The sequence below is a fragment of the Astyanax mexicanus genome, chromosome 5, assembly GCF_023375975.1.
Source record: "Astyanax mexicanus isolate ESR-SI-001 chromosome 5, AstMex3_surface, whole genome shotgun sequence".
Lineage (NCBI taxonomy): Eukaryota > Metazoa > Chordata > Actinopteri > Characiformes > Acestrorhamphidae > Astyanax > Astyanax mexicanus.
This window is the reverse complement of record NC_064412.1, coordinates 51,734,189-51,754,062: the sequence shown is the minus strand read 5'-3', so window position 1 is coordinate 51,754,062 and position 19,874 is coordinate 51,734,189. Positions and strand designations below refer to the sequence as shown.

The following is a 19,874-nucleotide window of genomic DNA, read 5'->3' as shown; positions in this document are numbered from 1 at the left end:
TGAGAACAGTCTGGATTGCTTTGTGTGAGTGTTTGTTTGGCAAAGCAAGGCGACGTTCATTGGAGGAGCGCAGCGGCCGGGAGGTAGCGTAAGCCTTCAGGAGCGAGTGCAGGTAGGAAGGAGCCTGTACTGTCATCACCTTGTAGGCGATTGTAAGAGCTTTGAATTTTGAAAAATCTAAAAGTGCAAAGCATGATAATACTATTCGAAAAGTGCGGACCACGCCTGACAGAGGTTGAGAAAAAAGAAAACGGGAGGGAACTCAGGGAATTTGGGCTGGAGTTTGAACTGCTTGCTGAAGGAGTGTGCAGTTATATCCCCTCCTTTTTATTCACTATAAGAAGTGGTAGAGTAGAAAAAAGGGGTTGTTGGGGAGAAGGTGGGTTGCAAACTTTCGTCACGAGAGGTAGTTAGTTAGGGCAGGTATTTATAGGGCGGTTGTTTGATACGGGGTGGAGTTAGAGCGTGAAGTTTGGGCGTGGTCCTTCTCCTGAACTTTCGTGATTTCTTTTGTATTTGCATTTTGTCATACTTAAATTTTCATACAAAATTTATATCAGACAAATATAAACTGAGTGAAAATAAAAAAGTAATCATTTTTAATTCATTAAAAGAAAAAAACATCCAAAACAATCTAGCCCAGTGTGAAAAAGTGTTTCCCCACAAATTAACTGTGATTAATCACACTTTTTGGAAAACTGAGTTCAATTTCACTTCTAACCACAATCAGACCTGTTTACTACCAGACCTGTAGAATCAAGAAATCACTTAAATAGAACCTGTCTGACCACATGAAGCAGATAAAAGACCTCAAAAAGCATGACATTGTGCCTTAATCTACAAAAAAATCCAAGAACAGATGAGAAAACAAATTCATTGATCATCTATCAGTCTGGAAAAGGTTGAAAGTAATTTCTAAAGCTCTGGGACTCCAGTGGACCACAATTAGAAGCATTATTTACAAATGGAGAAAACATGGAACACTAGTGAACCTTTCTAGTAGCCAGCCAACCAGAATTAATCCAAAAGGTTTTAAAGTCTCAGTTCCCTCAGTTAAGGTCAGTTATAATGATTCAATAATAAAAAAGAGATAGTGTTGAAATGGTCTCCATGGGAGAGATCCAAGGCAAAAAAAAAGAATACAACAGCCCGTCTCACATTGCCAAAACACATCTTGGGGTAAATATTCGTTGGACTGACGCGACAAAAGTAAAACTTTTAGGTATCACATTACATCTGGTCTAAAACCAACACATTATTTTAGAAAAAGAACATCATACTAAAGGTAAAACATGACTGTGGTAGTGTAATGTCAGGGGATGACATTAGAATAGAACTCTATCCTATCGTCCTGGAAGGGATGAGATGGGCATGAGGTGGGGTGATCATCAAACATTTAGCAAAAAACCTTAATTTTAGTAAGAAATAAAAAACAATGAATAAGTATGTACACAAAAATACTCAACCAATTTATTTAGTTTGTCTACAAGCTTTAATTCACACTGGTTTAAGTTTCACAATGCATTCCATAGACAGTCTTCAGCATATAATTCATCCAAACTCTATGAATTATCATTCACAGTCAACTGCATAACAAACCAGTGCTTGAAATTTAGCTGAAATTCACAATAAGAGCTTTGTACCGTGTCGGATATTCGGTCCACGATGGAGACAGCAGGTTGTGTAAACGCTTCGCTTTGACACTATAGGCAGCAAGTAAGTAAGGAAGTGACAAAACAACACAGCAAACATCCTTTATTTGTTTTAACTCTATTCCTTTCTTTTGACTAAAAACGGTAAAATAAATTTAATCAGCGACGTAACAGATCCTTTCCGTAACGCTCAGAGAAAAAAATGCCCAATTTCATCATCACATCAGCTACTGTGGAAAGAAAGAAGCTGGCCATGTGACTGAACTTCTCACTCAAACATCACCTCATAATAATATCAGCACCAGCATTCGAAATAAACCAAATACAAACAGAAAAAAGCTAAAATCAAGCCTTAATAAGCTGAATTTACCCTTTTTTAAAGGAAAACATGGGGAAAAAAAACACGAATTATCCCTCAGTGGAAGGCCTCACCAGTGGCAGCCCTTAACATAACTAACATTACATTCACTAAAGCAGCTAATTTCCAAACAAATACGTATTAGAACTACTGATAGTGATCTAGATAGTGGGATTGGTAAGTTAACAAAAAAGGGTGTGCGTGTGTGAGTGCAAATGTGTGTATGTGTGTATGTATGTATGTGTGTGTGTGTGTGTGTGTGTGTGTGTGTGTGTGTGACACTACGATGTCTAAGGCCTTATTCTTATTCCCATTGTTGAAACTGTCACTCATCACCCAGATTCCTCAAGAACACACGCTGAATTCCTCCTGAACGTATTATTCCTCTCACTCCCTCGCTCACACTCTTCTACCTCAGGCTCTTCATTCAGTCTTAGGTTTCGCTCCAGGGATCTTAGCCTGGATCCTGCAAAAAACACAAAGGAACAACACTGTATTTAGTGCTTTAGTCCTGACTATAGTTCAAAAGTATAAAAAAAATAAATAAAAACACAAAAAAGTCTTGCTCTTGTGTCTTTTACCTCATTTTTGTTTTCTGTAAAGCTGCATTTTAACAAAGTAAGTTGTAAATTGCTGCTCCATAGCATGATGGAACAGCAACCACATTTTTCTGTGGGGAGCAGTAAAGTGTTTGTCTTGGAATGCTGTGTTCTTTTTCTGCCATGCATAAATAACCACTCTCCAAATAACTCTTTCATTTTAGCTTCATCAGTCCACAGCACCTTATTCCAAAATGAAGCTGGCTTGTCCAAATATGCTTTAGCATACCTGAAGCGACTCTGTTTGTGGCATGTGCTCAGAAAAGGCTTCCTCTGCATTACTCTCCCCTACAGCCTCTCCTTGTGCAAAGTGCTCTGAATAGTGATTAGTAAACGATGCACAGTGAGACTATTATCTGCATTAAGATGATGATGTAGGTGTTTGGAGCTCTGGAGGTCTGTAGGTTGACTATGACTGTTCTCTCCATTCTTCTCCTCTGCTTATCTGAGATTTTTCCTTGTTCTGACACTCGAGGTCTTAACTAGAACTGTGTCTGTGGTTCTTCCATTTCCTCACTGTGTTCCCCTAAATGATGTTAAACAATCATATTTTCAAATCATTCTCTTCAGAGAAGCCTTTCTCATAATTAGATTCACTTGTATATGTAGGTCAAGGGTCAACAAGCTCACCAAACTAATTTTGTGTTCTAATAATTAGAATTAGAATTATTGCACACTTTCTGTAAATCCTAAAAACTTTATTTCACTTCTTAAATATCACTGTGTTCATCTGCTACATGATATATTTAACTGAAATTGCTGATCTGAACAACCAATGATTTATAAAAGAAAATTATGAAAATTATCAGGCGTGCCCAAACCTTTCACACCACTGTATATAATTGGGGATTTACAATAATAAAGCAAAACAATCCTCATACATGAATGTGCACACAGGGACGTTCAAGAAATCGAGGATGTAATATTACATATAAGGTATACGTCCATTATGGCAGCCTACCCATATTAGTAATAAGACAAGTCGGGCAACCAATTGGGAAACAGAGCAGTTTTGATCCATTTAAACAAAATTCATGCCACCACAAGCACTATATCGTGTTTTTTTTTTTTTTTTTGAAGACTTACAATACTAGGCATTTAAATAAAGCGGCTCATAACTTTCAAGCAGGACTGAAAGCTCACACTGCAACCGGAGAAATCGGTCTAAATATGGGCTGCAGCTGTGGAGTTCAGAGACGTGGGATTAGGACAGGAAGGTCGTGGGTTCAAGACTAGAGTATGCATGAGGAAGACCCTTAAAAGATAGATGCACATTGGACATGGCTGGAAACCAATGTTTTTAATGGAGGTGCACAAACTAGGACTGACTTTGTGCAGTAATTTTTTATTTCTTTTTCTTTTTTTCCATTATTACACCACAAGACACTTATTTTTTTATTTTGAGTAGGCTGGATCTGCATGTCCTTACTGACATCACATCTTAAGGCAAAAATATATGAGTTAAATTATTTAATCTCTATTAAATTTTCCTCAGCTTGCTTAACCAAAACATTCATTATGGCCCTCTCATTTCAATGCTTCAATAAATAGCACATTATGCTGCATAGCGGATCCAGGATCCTGCATGCGCCCACCACCTTAAGGCTGCCCACCCTCCCTGCTGTGTGTGATCACTGCCCTTATTAACTAGTGAAACAAAGTAGAGAGAATAAAAAGGATGTTGACCCCTAACAAATGGGTGGTGGAATCAGGGGCAGATGCAACTACTGACCACAAATACAGCTTACAAATAAACACTGCTTACTTTTTCATCACATCTTTCACTTGGTTGTTCACCAGTTCATAGTAGTGGTCAATCTGCACCTGTAGAAAAAAAAACAGAGGGGAAATTAACACATTTACTGCTGAAAAAATGATTAGCTTTAATAAGGTGTGAGTAAATTCTGATGTTGCCAGCCAATACTTGCCTGGTGTTTCTCATAGACTACTGGCCAGGTAAACACTGCAATATGAGCTATGAAAAAACAAGAAAATCAGTTGTTAACTCATGGCACCGTCTGTAAATAATCAATTAGATTAATCATCACTTTATTCACCAGTACATAAGTAAAAACCCTAAATGCATTTTTTGTCTGGCATTTTTCAAAGAAATGACAATTACATAACATATGTTAACAAAATATTTATTAAACATTTAAACACCCCAGCAGACAAGTCTTAACATGAATTTTCCAAAAAAGAAAAATTGCTATTTGATCACACCAAAATAAATAAATAAATAAAAAATATATATAAATGGCTGAATAATTTCAGGTGCTGAGTATTTGGTGCATTCTATAAGATAGGGGACACCAACCATGAATTGTTGATGATATACATCAGGATACTGGGTATTGCAATATATTGTGATACTGTAAGGCGATATATTGCAATTATTCATCAATTCTGAGTAAAAAGAAAAGCACTTTTTATCCAATCAGAACAGTGGGATTTAATAGCGTAGTAAAACACAAGTATAAAGTGGACAATGATTAAACACAACACTAAGTAAACCACTTCTGACACCAATCTTTACATGTAAACTAAATAAAAAAAATAAAAAGTGTGTTTTTGAGAATCGATACAGTATCGCAAAACATAATGTCATGATGCAATAAGAAATCAATATTTTCTTACAGCCCTAGACTGTAGCTCTCCAGGAGCAGTGCTGCTGAGTGATGACCCCTGGTGTAAGACTACCTTTATTATTAAAGTAGCACCTTTATTTTTAAGAGCGCAATGGTGAAATATTATCAGTCATGTCCAGTTCATTAAAAGGTCAGTTCTGGGTCACAAACAGTCTCCCTTCTTAATACACTCCTTCCAGTTCACATAAGCAGGATATTAATATCTTATATCTGTGCTTCTGCGTTCCCATCTGGTTCAGAATAAATACAAAACAACAACAACAGAGCACAATAATCTCACACAAACTGGTTTTAGAGTGAAGTCTGCGATTTCACACCCACTGTAACTGGATCCTGAGCGTTCTAATCCAGAACAGTCCAGATTTATAACACTGAGCACTGAAACAGCGCTCAGCGCCAACGCTCTGAGCACTGGCACCCCTCCAGGGCCGGGTGTGCTGCCCACTGTTGTTCACGCTGATGACTGATGACTGTACACATAACAGTAGATAAAATAAAAGGTGATGACAGCTGACTTTAGGAAGGTCCACTGTGCTCACTTGACCAATCAAACAGTACCCAACTCACACTCTTGAAGAGGACAAGGCTCTTTGTGATATCTTAATCGGTCTACTGCAGGGGTCACCAAACTACGGCCCGAGGTATTTTAGAAATAGAATGAAAGTTGGCCCGTTGTTAAGCAGGTTTTCATAAATGTGAGATTCAAAGTTTGAACGCTAGGTGTCAGAAACGGGCCAAAGAGTCGGAGAGGGTGCGCATTTCTAGCACAGAAAAACGGGACAAAAGAGTCTAAAAGTGGAGAGAGTGCGCATTTCTAGCGCAGAAAAACGAGACAAAAGAGTCTAAAAGCGGAGAGAGTGCGCATTTCTAGCACAGAAAAACGGGACAAAAGAGTCTAAAAGTGGAGAGAGTGCGCATTTCTAGCGCAGAAAAACGGGACAAAAGAGTCTAAAAGCGGAGAGAGTGCGCATTTCTAGCACAGAAAACAGGCCAGAGTCTAAAAGTTGCCGTAATTAAGGAGTTTAATATTAAGAGACATCATGAAATTAAACATCAGCTTGAAAAATCTTTGTTTACACAACACTGTCAAAGATAAAGATAGTTAGTCAAGTAAAATGGTGTGTAAATAAAATAATCAGGAAAAAAGTATTATTTAAAGTGGTATATTTCATTATTTGTTTTATTACAGAGTCTGTGGCCCGTGACTTCAAATATATTTCTCCTTCTGGCCCCCAACAAAAAAGTTTGGACATCCCTGGTCTACTGGTATATATGCAGCCATAGCAGAATATTATGAGCACCTTCTTGTTTATACACTCACTGTGCATTTTGCCATACAGGAAAAAAGGTACGAGTAGATCAGGCACAGCAGTGCTGCTGGAGTTTTTAAACAGCTCAGCATCCAGTGAGCACTGATGGAGGACTGGAGGATGACCAACACAAACTGACCTTACATTTCTATCTATAAGGCTGATTAGCAAGAGAGAAGTGTCTAATAGAACGGATTACAGTGAGTAAACACAGTGTTTAAAAACTCCAGCAGCACCGCTGCATCTGATCCACTCGTACCAGCACAGCGCAGACTAAAAGTGAAATTATACTTCTGCTTCTAACCTAGGGCGTAGCCTACACGTACACTATGTGTAGCCAAGGATGCTACATTGTAGCCTACACCATTGCCAATGCGCAACTCCCCAGAAATGTAGCGACACTGACAGCAACAGCTGTGATTGGCCGTTGAGCCTTGTGTTAATGCCCACACTTTTTTCTGTCTTCGCGATTCAAACTGCAGAGCGACAGAGTCGTAGATGCATAAGTATAAGCCACAGAAGTATTAATGTGTCCTGCTTCCTAGGGCACTAACGCAGGCTATGCCATAGGCAGTCTCAATACCCCACCGCCATGCCAGTGTCAATGCAGTGTTGAGAATGACCCAACACCTAATTAATAGTTGCTCTGTGCTGGTCTATCGTTTTGGGTCCTGATTGTGGAAAAACAGGGTAAAAGAAGGATAATAAAAGTATGCAGAGAAACAGATACAGAACTACAGTCCGTAATTATTATAGAACTACAAAGTGCTCTCTGAAATGACTGCCTCAACTATGAACTTGGATTTAGACTTACACCACTTACCAATAATAATGAGCGTGAGGCCGTTGAATAAACCACCGACGTACGTCAGGAGCCACATCAACACAGCAAACTGCAGAAAAAAAAATACATCAATTAATACAGTGAAACAGCAGATGATGGATAAATGAGCATCATTAAATTTGTGTGATCTTCAATTACATTTAGTGAAAAAAAAAAAAAAAAAAAAAAAAAAATTATATATATATATATATATATATATATATATATATATATATATATATATATATATATATATATATATATATAAAATACAATAAAAAAAAACACTCCACTTTTATTTGCTTCCAGACTTAATATGCTTTATACGATTATTAGCAAATTAATAATAAAAGTTTGAATAACTAACTCAACATCTGAACTAAATGATTTTTACACAAAAGGCCAAGTCAAGTCAAGAGTTTGTTAAACTGTATTTATTGACTAAAGTCTTAATGCTTGGTCTGTGTGTTGGCAAGAACTGAGAACTTAAAATATATGGTAATGCTGTATATCGCTATTGTTTAAATTAAATTTTAGGAAGACAATTTAAAAACACTATCATATTATGCTATTATTAATTATACCATCATAATCTGTTTAAAAGTTTTTTTTATCCAATTAAAGAGTGAGCTCTAATGACTAGGGATGGGTATCGATTTAAAAAATTTAGATACCAATTTATTGAACTTTTAGATACCAATTATTGAATTTTAATACCAAGGCCTACTAAATCACAGAGCACAACTCAGCAACCTATGGGCAGGGTTTAAACACAAAACCTAAACCACTGTCTGACACCAATCTTTACACGTAAACTGACCATTTTAAAAATTACAACAGTAAATACAAAATACTCATTACGACATGATAGCAATATGCTCTTGCACACTGTTAAATGCTACATTCATTTATCTTTGTAACATAATCCAAATGCAAGTCCATTAGACAAAATACCATAAATGTCATAATTTGTAATAAAAAAAAATAGCAAACTATGGTAATGAAGTTTCGGCATAAAAAACGATTTCTGAACACCTACAGAATTTACCAAATGGACCAGTCACTCAGCTGACTGTGAGCAGGGAGGAACTTTTGGCTGGGAGGAAGGTCTGTGTGTGTAACTCTACACTGCTGCTCCACAGCTCCTTACACGGACGCCTCGCTCGCCCTGTGTTTGGAGCCGGGCCGAGAAAAGCTTGCACGCGTGCACAAACTGCAGGAGCTTCTATTACACAGGAACATTACACTCGCACAGCTAGAACACAGTGTTACACACACTCTCACACACTCTGATCTGACGTGAAGCGGTGACCTTTTAACCTTTGGCAGGTTATTTTTAATGATTTTCATATTCATAAGCTTCACCTGAACCAAGAACAGTTTTACCACCACTAAGAAAGAGACACATGTTTTATATAATATATATATATAATATACAATATTATATTATTATATTATATAATATATAACACATTTAATTCTGAGCATGCCTAGCAACAACATAGAAAAAAAAAATAATTTCGGTCAATTAAAAAGAAAATCTAAAGTCTCAGCAAGTTATGCATACACTATACCAGTAAATAGTTGTATACATATGGATATTGCCATATATATATATATATATACAGTAGTATCAAGTTGATATGTGGCATCAAATATAGATAAAGGTGCTCTAAACTTCCTAAGACCCGCCTCCCAATTTGATTTACTAAAGTTACTGCTTCATTTCTCCACATGGTGGCGCTAAAATCAAATGAACAGGGTAAGCCTGCGGCAAAGAATATTAGCAGTTAAATTCTGTGAAATGGACACCAATATATATCTATAATTCCTGGTATTTGATTTTTTAAGAGTATTTTATCCCATTTAGTAACACTGATGCTGTGTAATATCGTAGATAATTATTGAGTATTGCAGAATCACAGTATCGTGATGTTGTTATAGTGACCAATATATCGTGATATCGTACTGGGAGATGCCTTGTGATATTCACCCCACTGTGTGAATTGGCCAGTCAAGATAACTACGCTTGTTTGGATGATATATTGTCCCAGTTATAACTGTTAGCACTGATATTTTAAGACCACCTTAAGCCACAAAAATCTTATAGACATTATGTCTATATTAGTCTTATAAACATTATGAATAAATAAAAGAAATTTAACATACTGGCTCATTCTCAATTAAGAAGTGTTCCTTGCTTTAAAAAAAAAGTCAACAACTAACATGACAATTTGTACAAATCAATTTTTTTTTTATTTTTACTTCTTCCCATTTTTCTCCTTATTTCAGCACGACCAATTGTGCCACCCATTCAGCTGCTACTTAGCTGTATATCCCCCATCACTATTGACGCCACAAGACAAGGAGGGTGAAGACTAAGTACATGCCTCCTTCGCTACATATGACTCCGCCTCTTTTTGAACTGCTGCTGATGCTGTAGCATTGCCGAATAGCATCACAATGCGTTTGTAGAAAAGCGCAATGACTCGGTTCTGATACATCAGCTCACAGACGCAGCCTTTTGCTGATCCACCTCACCCTAGGAGTAATCCTTTTTAAGCTTGTGAATGAACTGTATGTTTTAGACACTGCACACTGTGTTGTATTCAGTGGTTTAAAAGATGTAAAACACTACTGTAAGCTTTGACAGGAGATCAAGAAAGCGCTGAAAAAGCAATTGTGAGTATTATTTTAAAACTGTATTAAGACTGTTAGGAAGGTTATTTTACTACATTTTGATATTAATTTATTTAAAATTTTTACCTAACTATGCTGGGGAGCCCCAAAGGTAAAGTGAAAGAGCTGAATGTAATCCTCATGTTAAACTCTCAATTCTAACCTCAACCCTTAAACTGTGTCTGAAGGATGTTTTGGTTTGACCTTGACCACAGCAGAGTGTCAGTAGCACACCAGAGCTAACAAGAGCGTGTTAAAATTAAACTGACACTTATGTTTCAACTGACAGAGTAGTTACATGTTTAGGGCATGTCATTCAAAGTATTTTACATAGTGTTAATCGCTGTAGACAACACTATTCCCAACACAATACTTTAAAAAGCTAAATTAACATGGGTGTGATATGTGTCCAGTGACACTAGGACTTTTGTTATAGTATTGTATTAACATTAATACTATAGCAATCACACAATCACATAAACACAAACAATGCCACATAAACTAATATTTTGTCCTATGATTTCAGCTATGTCCCATAGAAGCTAAAAATGCTGCACTGACATGTAGGATATGTGGGTGGAGTCTCCTACCTTTAATGTGGATGTGATTTCTACCACTGATCTGTTTGCACAAATGCACAATTATTACGACCCACTGCACTGTTGCTCATTGTGGGTGGTAATATTAGTCTTCTACAACATTTTTGGACATGTAACATCCCATCCATCTGGTACCCACAATCAAGCCTTGCTGCAACGCCCATTAATCATGTCACCTTGCCATGAGCATGTTTGCCAGAGTTCAATCTTATTCACAAGATACCACCTTACAAATTGTACCGATGTGAGCATTCCCAGGTCATCCACTAATGTAACAATATGATCAATCTGCATACTGCTATCCTATGACTTTTGTCATAGTGTATGTCTGATGTTACTGATTATTTGCCCCTCATCATTCCTCCCCCCCCCCCCCCCTCGTTTTTATTTTGTACTTAATTCCACTTTTTAATATTTTTATGCTGACCTTCAGAGAGTCGACCAGATCCTCCACCAGAAAGAGGCGCCGCAGCTCCTTCACCAGGGTGTTAAAGCGCGCCAGTGCCAGCTCACTGTATTTATGTACGAGGTCTGAAGAAATTGCAATGTCCTGCTCCAGATACATCCTGCAGCACAGAAAAATAAAAGAAAGGTTAATTCAAATCTTCATATGGCAACATAAAGCTGAGTTAATTTTCTGTTTTAAATTAGCAGAATATATTAAAGAATGAACCATAAACAATATTAAAAATAATAATAAATAAACAGTGAGTTCATTTAACTGTATGACTTACAGTTCTCCTACTAATATAAGTAAAAAGACATTACTGCCTTTATGTAACTAGTAGTAAACATCTTAATTCACACCAGTTTACTGCAGAGTAACACAGTGATCACCAATCAATGTGTGAAATGCCCGACAGCATGTACAGCTGATTACATAATTATTTTAAAAAACATACAAAATCCATATAAGTATTGATCTGAAACTGCAGTATATTTATCTCTCTTACTTGAATGGATGTCCATCCTCCGACTTCTGCACGGCCTGGATGATGCCCTTGTATATCCTGAAGGAGATGGTGACGGACAGCAGTGCGAGCGAGATGTACGCTATCACGCTGACGATGCTACACACACTCAGAGAGAGCAGCAGGAACAGGCTGGCGCCGAAACACACCCCAGTCCGCTGGAGGTCACGCCAGTACAGCAGCTCTACCACTGCAAACACACACGAGGGGAGGAGTCAGGGAGGGAGTACAGTTAGTGCTGCAGCAGCATACAGGTCAGAACATTGAGAGCCATTGTGTTTTAACGTCTGAATGAGTCTGAATGACAGGACTAAATTCCACACTTCCACAATCTTTAAAATAATTCCAAAATTATTTACGAAACTTTTAATTTCATATTTATTTTATAGATTATTCCTCTTTCCACTGTGAAGGGTTGTGAGGGTTAATTAACAATGTTTTGAGTTGTTTTTTCTTTGATGTTCACATCATGCTGTTTTTGGATGGACAATTATTTAATATAAAACATATGTATAACTGAAATATGTATAATTTTTTTCTGAAGTATGTAGGTACAGACATTAATATTGGGATTTATTATTAGAGAAGCGACTATAATTTAAGATATATAATAATGAAAGGTTGGTCATATCATCCAGCTCTATATGTATATGTAATAAATAATAGTCTATTATCTGATATTATCTGATATATAAGTATTAGTAAACATTTCATAGCTGATATATAAAAAATTTAAGTTTCTACTAGTAAAACCGAACAATATAGATCTGAAATTTGAGTTTTTAGCAGTACAACTAGAGTTTTAGAGTTAAGACTGTATCACTGCTGTTAATTTCGATTAAAATAGCTCGCCACAGCACAGTCTGTCCACCAGCAGCTTCACATTTGACACAGTCTATTTCTGTCATGCTACCAGAAGCTCGGCTCTAGTCCGTTATTTCAGCTCAGTTTTCCCTTCAGTTTCCTTTATTTCTGCTCAAATCTTCTTAAAACAGTTCCTTCACCGCTGTTTACATTAATACGGTTCAGATCTGATCCGGTTTGAGTCCAAAACACTATTTAACCCCTCAGTTCTGACAGTAACCTAACCCTAAACCCCCCAACCCTTCCAGCCTGCAGTCAGCCGCTGACCAGCTGCAGGCCCGAACTACACGCCACAAAATACCCGATTTAAAGCTTAAAAAGCCGGATTTTCACCCAACAACAGTCACATTAATACAGTATTAATATCTAACCAATTTAACACAACCCAGATTAACGGAATTCGGGTCTAAATCCGGGTTTAATCCTCACCGTGTTTGGAGTCCATTTCGCCCTGCAGGCCGACACGCTCAAAACCGACAGACCTTCACTCACACAGACAAGAGCAGCGTCAAAATAAAAGTCCCCACCCACCGGTTAAAACAATCCACGATAAAAGTCCCCACACATTTAAAAGCGTCTACAGCTTAATAAAATCCTATTAAACGTGTCCAAAGTTTCAAAATCCACTTAAAAGCCTCTCCAGATAAAAGTAGTGGCAATTACTTATTCATTACACAGTTGTGTTTTAAAAACATAAGATTCCCTAAAGCTGGAGTTTTATTTTATCTTTTAGAAAAGATACTAGGGTTTTAAATACTTCTGTAGAAGTTAGAGTATCAACTCAAAATTTTAAACACATTTTTCTAAAAGCCATAATGACTATAATGTTGAAATATTAAAATGTTAAATGTTTACAAATTTGGGATGCACTAGGCTCATTGTAAATTAATGTATTTTAGTAGAATGTAAATATACTAAAGAATCTTAGTTGGACATTGGTCTCAATTTCTCGAGTCTCTGAACGGATCATCTTCATACTAGACTACATACGTTTGCTATGTTCTTGCTGGAGTTTGGGCGTGACGTTTGCAGGTGTGATGGATGATATAAACCAACAGGGTGTGGGAATGATATATGATTATACAGATTCACTCTAACTGAATGGAAATATTTATCTAGATAGGGGTTTTACTGAAAGATGAGAAGCTGGAATGAAAACAAGCTGCAATTAAATAGGAGTGCCAATCCTAAAAATTATTTAAATGTCATGGATTTATATGTATGGGTTGTACTAAACTTTACATACATTAAATATGTTTTTTGTATTCTATTCTGATAGCATGTACAGTTTGTCCTGCAGAGTAGAAATGGACATAAAATAATATATTTGTGGGAAGAGCTTGGAATGCTTCTCCAACTGTCTTAAAGGAGTTCAAGGGGTGCCGAGCTCTTATTAACTGCTTTTCCTTGACTCTGTGCTGCAACTCGTCCCAAACCACCTGGGTTGGATTTTTATGTCGGGTGTTTGTGAGGTTAAACACTTTTTTTGTCAACTGCCTAACTGCATGTGTTTCTTCATAGTTTTTGTTTTATCTTTACAATTAATCGATAAAAGTAATAATAAATTGACACTAATAAAGAACAAATATTAAATGTGAATTTGTCCAAACTTTTGACTGGTACTGTATTTTACCCAGGAAAAAACGGAACCTCTAAAAACTACAGTAGTATTGTGGTGGACTGATGGGGAAGGAAGTCAGATGTTATAATGCTGATATTACTTTCCATGAAATTGTACTTCCCTGCACTTTGAAAGTTAACTCATTTTTCTATGGCAACAAAAAGAGTTATACTAATGAAACTATGGGTGTAGGAAAATACTGACATTTTACAGTATTACGAAATATAATGTTTTGCAACATTCAGATCAATTAACATATTTGTAACCTTATCTATGCAGCTTATCCATTTATTTTTAATCAGTAGTTTCCTAATTTTGTTTATGAAGTGTCCCATTAAAAACGTACTACTGCCTGTGTAGTCATGTCATGTGACCCTGTGCTTAGTGTTTGCTATGGTGTAGTGGTCACTAAATTGTTACTAGCTTTTACTAGACAGTTGCTATGATATCCAAGGTACTTGTTAAGGGGTTACTATGTAGCCCCCATGCTTTGGATGAAATGGCACTGCATGGGGGTTTCTATGATATTCCAGGTGGTTACTATGGTGTTGCTAAGTTGTTGGGTTAAGAATTTTGCTATAGTAAAATTAGTGTTTTGCTATTTGCGTTTGCTGAGCTGCGATTATACATAATGCTTAATTACGTGTTTTATTAGATTAGATTGCATTACACATTATTAATATTTTATATTTGTACATATGTATTTTTTAATAGTAGTTTATCAGTACCGGAGGCTAGGCTAATCGAAAGAACTGTCATTCTAAAGATTCTCAATGTCTATGGGGCATATACAGTCCCATGCAAAAGTTTGGGCACCCCAGACAAATGACACAGCATGTTGTGTAGGAACACTAATGAATAAAGGCATTAAAATGATCTAGAACATTAACTCTGTCAAGTCACAGACGCTGACACAGCATATAACAACAAACTTAAATTTAAAAAGAGTTTAAAGCACTGTAGAGCCTACTACGCCATGACTTCACTAAGAGAAATGTCATGTTTACACTGTGGGGACTGTTAAACCTTTGACTTTGGACAGAGCACTCATGTAACAGGCATTACACAGCATGGCAACGAAAAAAAAAAGCAGAAAAAACTAACAGCTACAGAGGCTTTCAGAGCTGAAGAATCTGCAGAGCTGAAGATTTTACAGCTGTAAGGCGAGTCTCTGGCTGAGGAGCTGAATGCCTGGCATTGCAATCCGCTGGGTAATGACGAACGAGCTGTTTACTGACAGCAGCAAGCACTCTCTCTCCACAGACGACCAACAGGAACCTTTACAAAGTTGATTAATTCTGACTTCAGCTCCTTTTCGGTTTAAACCCCTGATTAAAGCAGAAGCAGAAAGCTGTGGAAGATACCCTGCTCTTTCCATTGTGTCGAGTCCATCTCCTCACGGTTCCTAGGCCGACCAGAGCAGAACACTCATGCAGAGCGGCTGGGGGGAGGCGGGCGGTCCGACCGACTGACTGACTGACTGACTGCAGGGAGCGAGGGGTAAAACCTCCTGGCAAGCCGCTGGAACGCTGAGATCAGCTGAGCCGAGGGCCACATGTGTGCCAGGTTAGGTGGTAATAAACTGTGCTGGGTTCATTCCAAGATCTTAAGCTCTTTAGAGGGCTGAAGAGTTAGGACTTGAGTCTCCTATCTGACTGCAGACCGTTTGAACACTGTCTGAAGATATTTCTTGTTTTGTCTGCTCATTTTCTACGTATTTATTAATATCCATCTATTCCTGCATTTCAACCCGACAACACATTCCAAAAAAGTGAGGACGTGGACAATTTTTGGGCAAATAAATTGATTTCAAACAATAAATGTCATTAGATGATTGTAAAATTCAGTATGACCATAGAGAAAACCATATTAACCACACTTGTGCTGGGCACAGATACAATTCAGCCTCTGCTTTGAAAACATCCTTGCAGTGAACACACACACACACACACACACACACACCATAAGGAGAATAGTGGTGGCCCACCAAACACAGGTATTGAAACCGCGACCTTGTCTATGATTGCCTCCTAAAATATTATACAATACAGTAAAAAGCTCTAGTCTGCCTGACTTAAACCACACTACACTATTACTACTGCCCCTCTCAAAAATACAGGAAATTAGAAGCATTAAAAAAAAGAATTATGATCACAAGTAATTTTCATATGATTGACACCACTAATATAGTTTAATTTAATTCTGTCAATGTAATGGTGATATTACTGTTTGTTCCAACAAGATCTAGAAAAATCTCTCATGGTGACAATATGAGAATGAGATTATTTATGTCGATTGTTAAATAAAATCATTGTGTAAGAAAAATGATCACTTTTTGTATTTTTTGGTTACAATTCAGCAAAAGTATTGAAAAAAGTATTAAATGGTTATCGGTATCGAATTCAAAGTATTATATCTGCACTGGTATTGAAAATTTTCAAACGATACCCAGCCCTAGTCCTAAAAGAGTCATGCATAGTTCGGTAAATTTTCTGCTTCATCACCTGGTTTCACTTAATCATTAATTAAGAAAGAACATTGTGCTGGAAGACAGCCCTTCAAGACAAATACTGAGGAACTAAAAAAAAAAACAATGTGTTAGACATGAGACATGACCTCAGAGCAGTCTTCTGCAACTTCTGTCAGTATGACACAAACAAAATGGCAGATTTTCTTTTTTTTTTTTGCACTGAACTGGTACTGTCCTTAAGTTGATAGTACAGAATAATCCTATTCTGAATCTGCTGATAGCCTGGTTTCTCAGTGTAAAAAAAAAGCTGTTAGCAAGTTTGAATGCTTATAGTAATGTAGGTAAAAGGGCAGGGAGGGAAGAGGTCAGTGATCTTGTCTATGTCAGATAGAGTCAGGCTTCAGGACACATGCTTCACATGTGGCTCATCACTGACTGGAAGATAAAAATCACTGAGTGCTGATTAATCCTTCAGCCACAAGATGGCAGAAAACTCTTACAATTCAAAATGCTAAACTGATATTTTAAATTTTTTTAAATAAACTTTTAAGCATATTTAGGCCTGTAATTGTAACTATTTTTATTTTGACAATATATACTCTCCCAGAAATAAATTGGATCAACAATATTATAGCAATTCTTAGACCATTCAATGCCACTGATATAATAATATAATAAATTACACAATTATTAATTAACAGTTTGTAATTTAACAATCGTGTAACAGTTTAAATGATGTATTCTCATTTTTACCTGCCCCATTGTCAGCTAAGCTGTTCTGTTCATTTAGGCAATAAAAGAATGCATCTAACAATGTTTGTCCACATTTACATGTGTCAAATGTCCATACTACTACTCTTTTAACTGGCAGGGAATTTTAAATAAATTTTAAAAAAGAAACAAAAAAACAATTTTTTAATCACCAAAGGCCACAATGACCTGGTAAAATGGTCCCATGTACCATATTATTTGCTCTGCTCTCCTAAAAAGAGAAGATCTAATAATCAGATCAAAGGTCACCCACCTTAAAAATCAATAGATGTGTCAAATGCAGCATCATTATATAGATATTTAGCTACTTATACATTTAGTTAGCTTCATTGGACCAGTACAGCAAATAAATATACAGGTATTTATAGGTAAAACATTTCAAATGTCTTTTAACCAATTGTAGTATATTAAAGAATTTTAAATTCCACTTATATTTATTTATTTCTTTTTTATACAAAGGAAGGAATTTTTAGTGGAGAATTAAGAGCAACTTTAAAATTGTAATTTCCAAAAAGCAAGATATACCTACATCAATAAATATCAAAATTAAGACTCAGATTAAGAATATTTATTTGCCTATATATACTTTAGGCCAAGTGATGAAACAGGAAGTCATGAGTCATCACTAATATTTTAAATATTTTAAACAATATGAATATATTCTAAAATTAGAATATAAAAGCAATTTCATTTTGTTTACAGAGATACCAATATTTGCCACACCTTTTTGGGGAATATTTATGTAATATATTTATTATAATATTTTATGCTTTGTAAATGGATGTCTGTGAATTAGCCAGTTTAGCTCACTGGCAGACTGGAGTCCTCATGTTTTCAGTAATATCTTTAGATTAATTTAATAAAACTACCAAAATACGTAGCTACATACATTATTAAAAATGGAACACTTATTTTCCTAACTATAGTAGAGTTTCTTTTTAATACAATAAAAACAGTAGTCATGAGTCATCACTATTACTCAGCAATACAGACTGAATAGTGTTTAAACAAAATTTAAATATTTCATTTATTTATTTATCTATATAAATATATCGTTTACAGAGATTATAATATCTGCCAAGCCTTTTTGAATATATTTTATAATATGTTATCATTTTTCACATGAATATCTGTGGATTACACGGTATTAGCATCTTTTTTAGTGCTGTCTTTTAGATGAATTTGATAGAAAAGACCAAATACATAGCTCTATATATTTTTTCTCTTTAGCTACAAGAGAGATTATTCTATTCACGTCAGTCATGAAGATTATTTAGAGGGAATTAATTAGATTTTATTTATTTTATTTAATATATTTTTGAGGCTGAATTTAAGGCTAAAGTCCAACCACGTGACCACAGCAGTTTGAAACAGATAAGATAAACGGCATACGGATATACAGCAGATAAACGTAAAAAATATATATTAGTTTCACACATACACATTTATAGCTACATAGATCAATAAATATAAGAGGGATATTTTGTTTTTCCTAGCTATGATTGAGATTATTATTACTGTTTAGTAAAAAAAAATATTTTAGTGTGTTTTTACACTACTTTAACGCAGGAATCCAACCACGTGACCACAGCAGGTAGCATTAAATAAGAAATTACAGCAGATAAATGTAAGATAAAGTGATATATAAGTGCTGCTTACATGTAGATTTGGATTGAACAGGTTCTACATGTGGTTTTTCTTCCTCAGTCCGATCTTCCGCTTTTTTCAGCTCCTCCGGCGCCCCGGCTCCCCGCTGCTCGGTGTCCGGCTCAGGTTGATTCGTGGCTCGGTGTCTGGCGAGAGCATCCTGCGCTCCTCCGGCCAGATCCAGAATATCATCATCATCAAACGGCCTGGAGCCGGAGTCCGGGTTGAAGCTCTGGAAGCTGCGCGGCGGCTCTTCTGTGGGATCCTGCGGAAACTTCAGCTCATCAGAAGTAGAGCTTATTTCAGCCTCCATACTGAACAACACTACAATAACTGTTAAACAAACAAACTCACAGAATAAAGCTCGGGTTTAACGATATTATTGTTCTAATGAACAGTAGCTATATAACCCCGCTGAGCTCTTTACGTTCTTTACGCTCTATAAGTAACAGTAACTAAGTAACTGAGAGACAGGAGAATTCTGGCCTCGCTATCTTTACACTCCAAAAAGTGGAAAAACGCCACAGAGCGGAAATGTGGAAACATTACAGAGCTCTGATTGGCTGTGGGGCAAAGTGGGCGGAGACAGAACTTGAACATGGCGGAGAAAAATATGAAAGTATTTTTTATTTCATTTTTAAAATAAAATTGTACAGCAGTAATTTAAAATTGACAAATGTTAAAATACCAAAAATATCACAAAAATGTTTACTTAAACAAAATGTAAAAAAAAAAGATTCATATTATTTAGGCATTAATAAAATACTAAATAATAAAAAAAAAAACACTGCCTGGTCCAAAAAAGAATTTATTTATTAAACAAAGAATATATATTAAACAAAGCAATATTTTATGTTGATAA

At 36.3% G+C, this 19,874-nt stretch overlaps 1 protein-coding gene across 3 annotated transcripts; it reads right to left on the bottom strand.

Annotated features, from left to right (window-relative positions):
- Window positions 1–1,448: 1,448 nt before the first annotated feature.
- rtn4a (reticulon 4a) lies at window positions 1,449–19,523 on the bottom strand. 3 transcript variants are annotated; one of them, XM_007253441.4, is made up of 7 exons: window positions 19,025–19,523; window positions 11,622–11,829; window positions 11,096–11,234; window positions 7,391–7,460; window positions 4,538–4,584; window positions 4,375–4,433; window positions 1,449–2,476 (listed from the first exon to the last, which is right to left on the bottom strand). In XM_007253441.4, exons 1-7 carry the CDS (start codon window positions 19,323–19,325, stop codon window positions 2,434–2,436), a joined length of 867 nt encoding a protein of 288 aa, XP_007253503.3. In that variant the 5' UTR covers window positions 19,326–19,523; the 3' UTR covers window positions 1,449–2,433. The 3 variants fall into 3 exon arrangements, with proteins under 3 accessions (XP_007253503.3, XP_007253504.3, XP_007253505.3); XM_007253442.4 differs by lacking the exon at window positions 19,025–19,523 and adding an exon at window positions 15,489–15,592; XM_007253443.4 differs by lacking the exon at window positions 19,025–19,523 and adding an exon at window positions 12,933–13,031.
- Window positions 19,524–19,874: the final 351 nt, after the last annotated feature.

Bases quoted from the DNA above. Each gene is read 5' to 3' on its own strand.
- rtn4a (XM_007253441.4), bottom strand. From the start codon at position 19,325: ATGGAGGCTGAAATAAGCTCTACTTCTGATGAGCTGAAGTTTCCGCAG. The intron at 4,585-7,390 runs GTAAGTGGTGTA...GTTTTTTCATAG, and splicing joins CCTCACGCTCATTATTATTG to CTCATATTGCAGTGTTTACC. The intron at 2,477-4,374 runs GTAAGCAGTGTT...TGTTTTTTGCAG, and splicing joins GTGAAAGATGTGATGAAAAA to GATCCAGGCTAAGATCCCTG.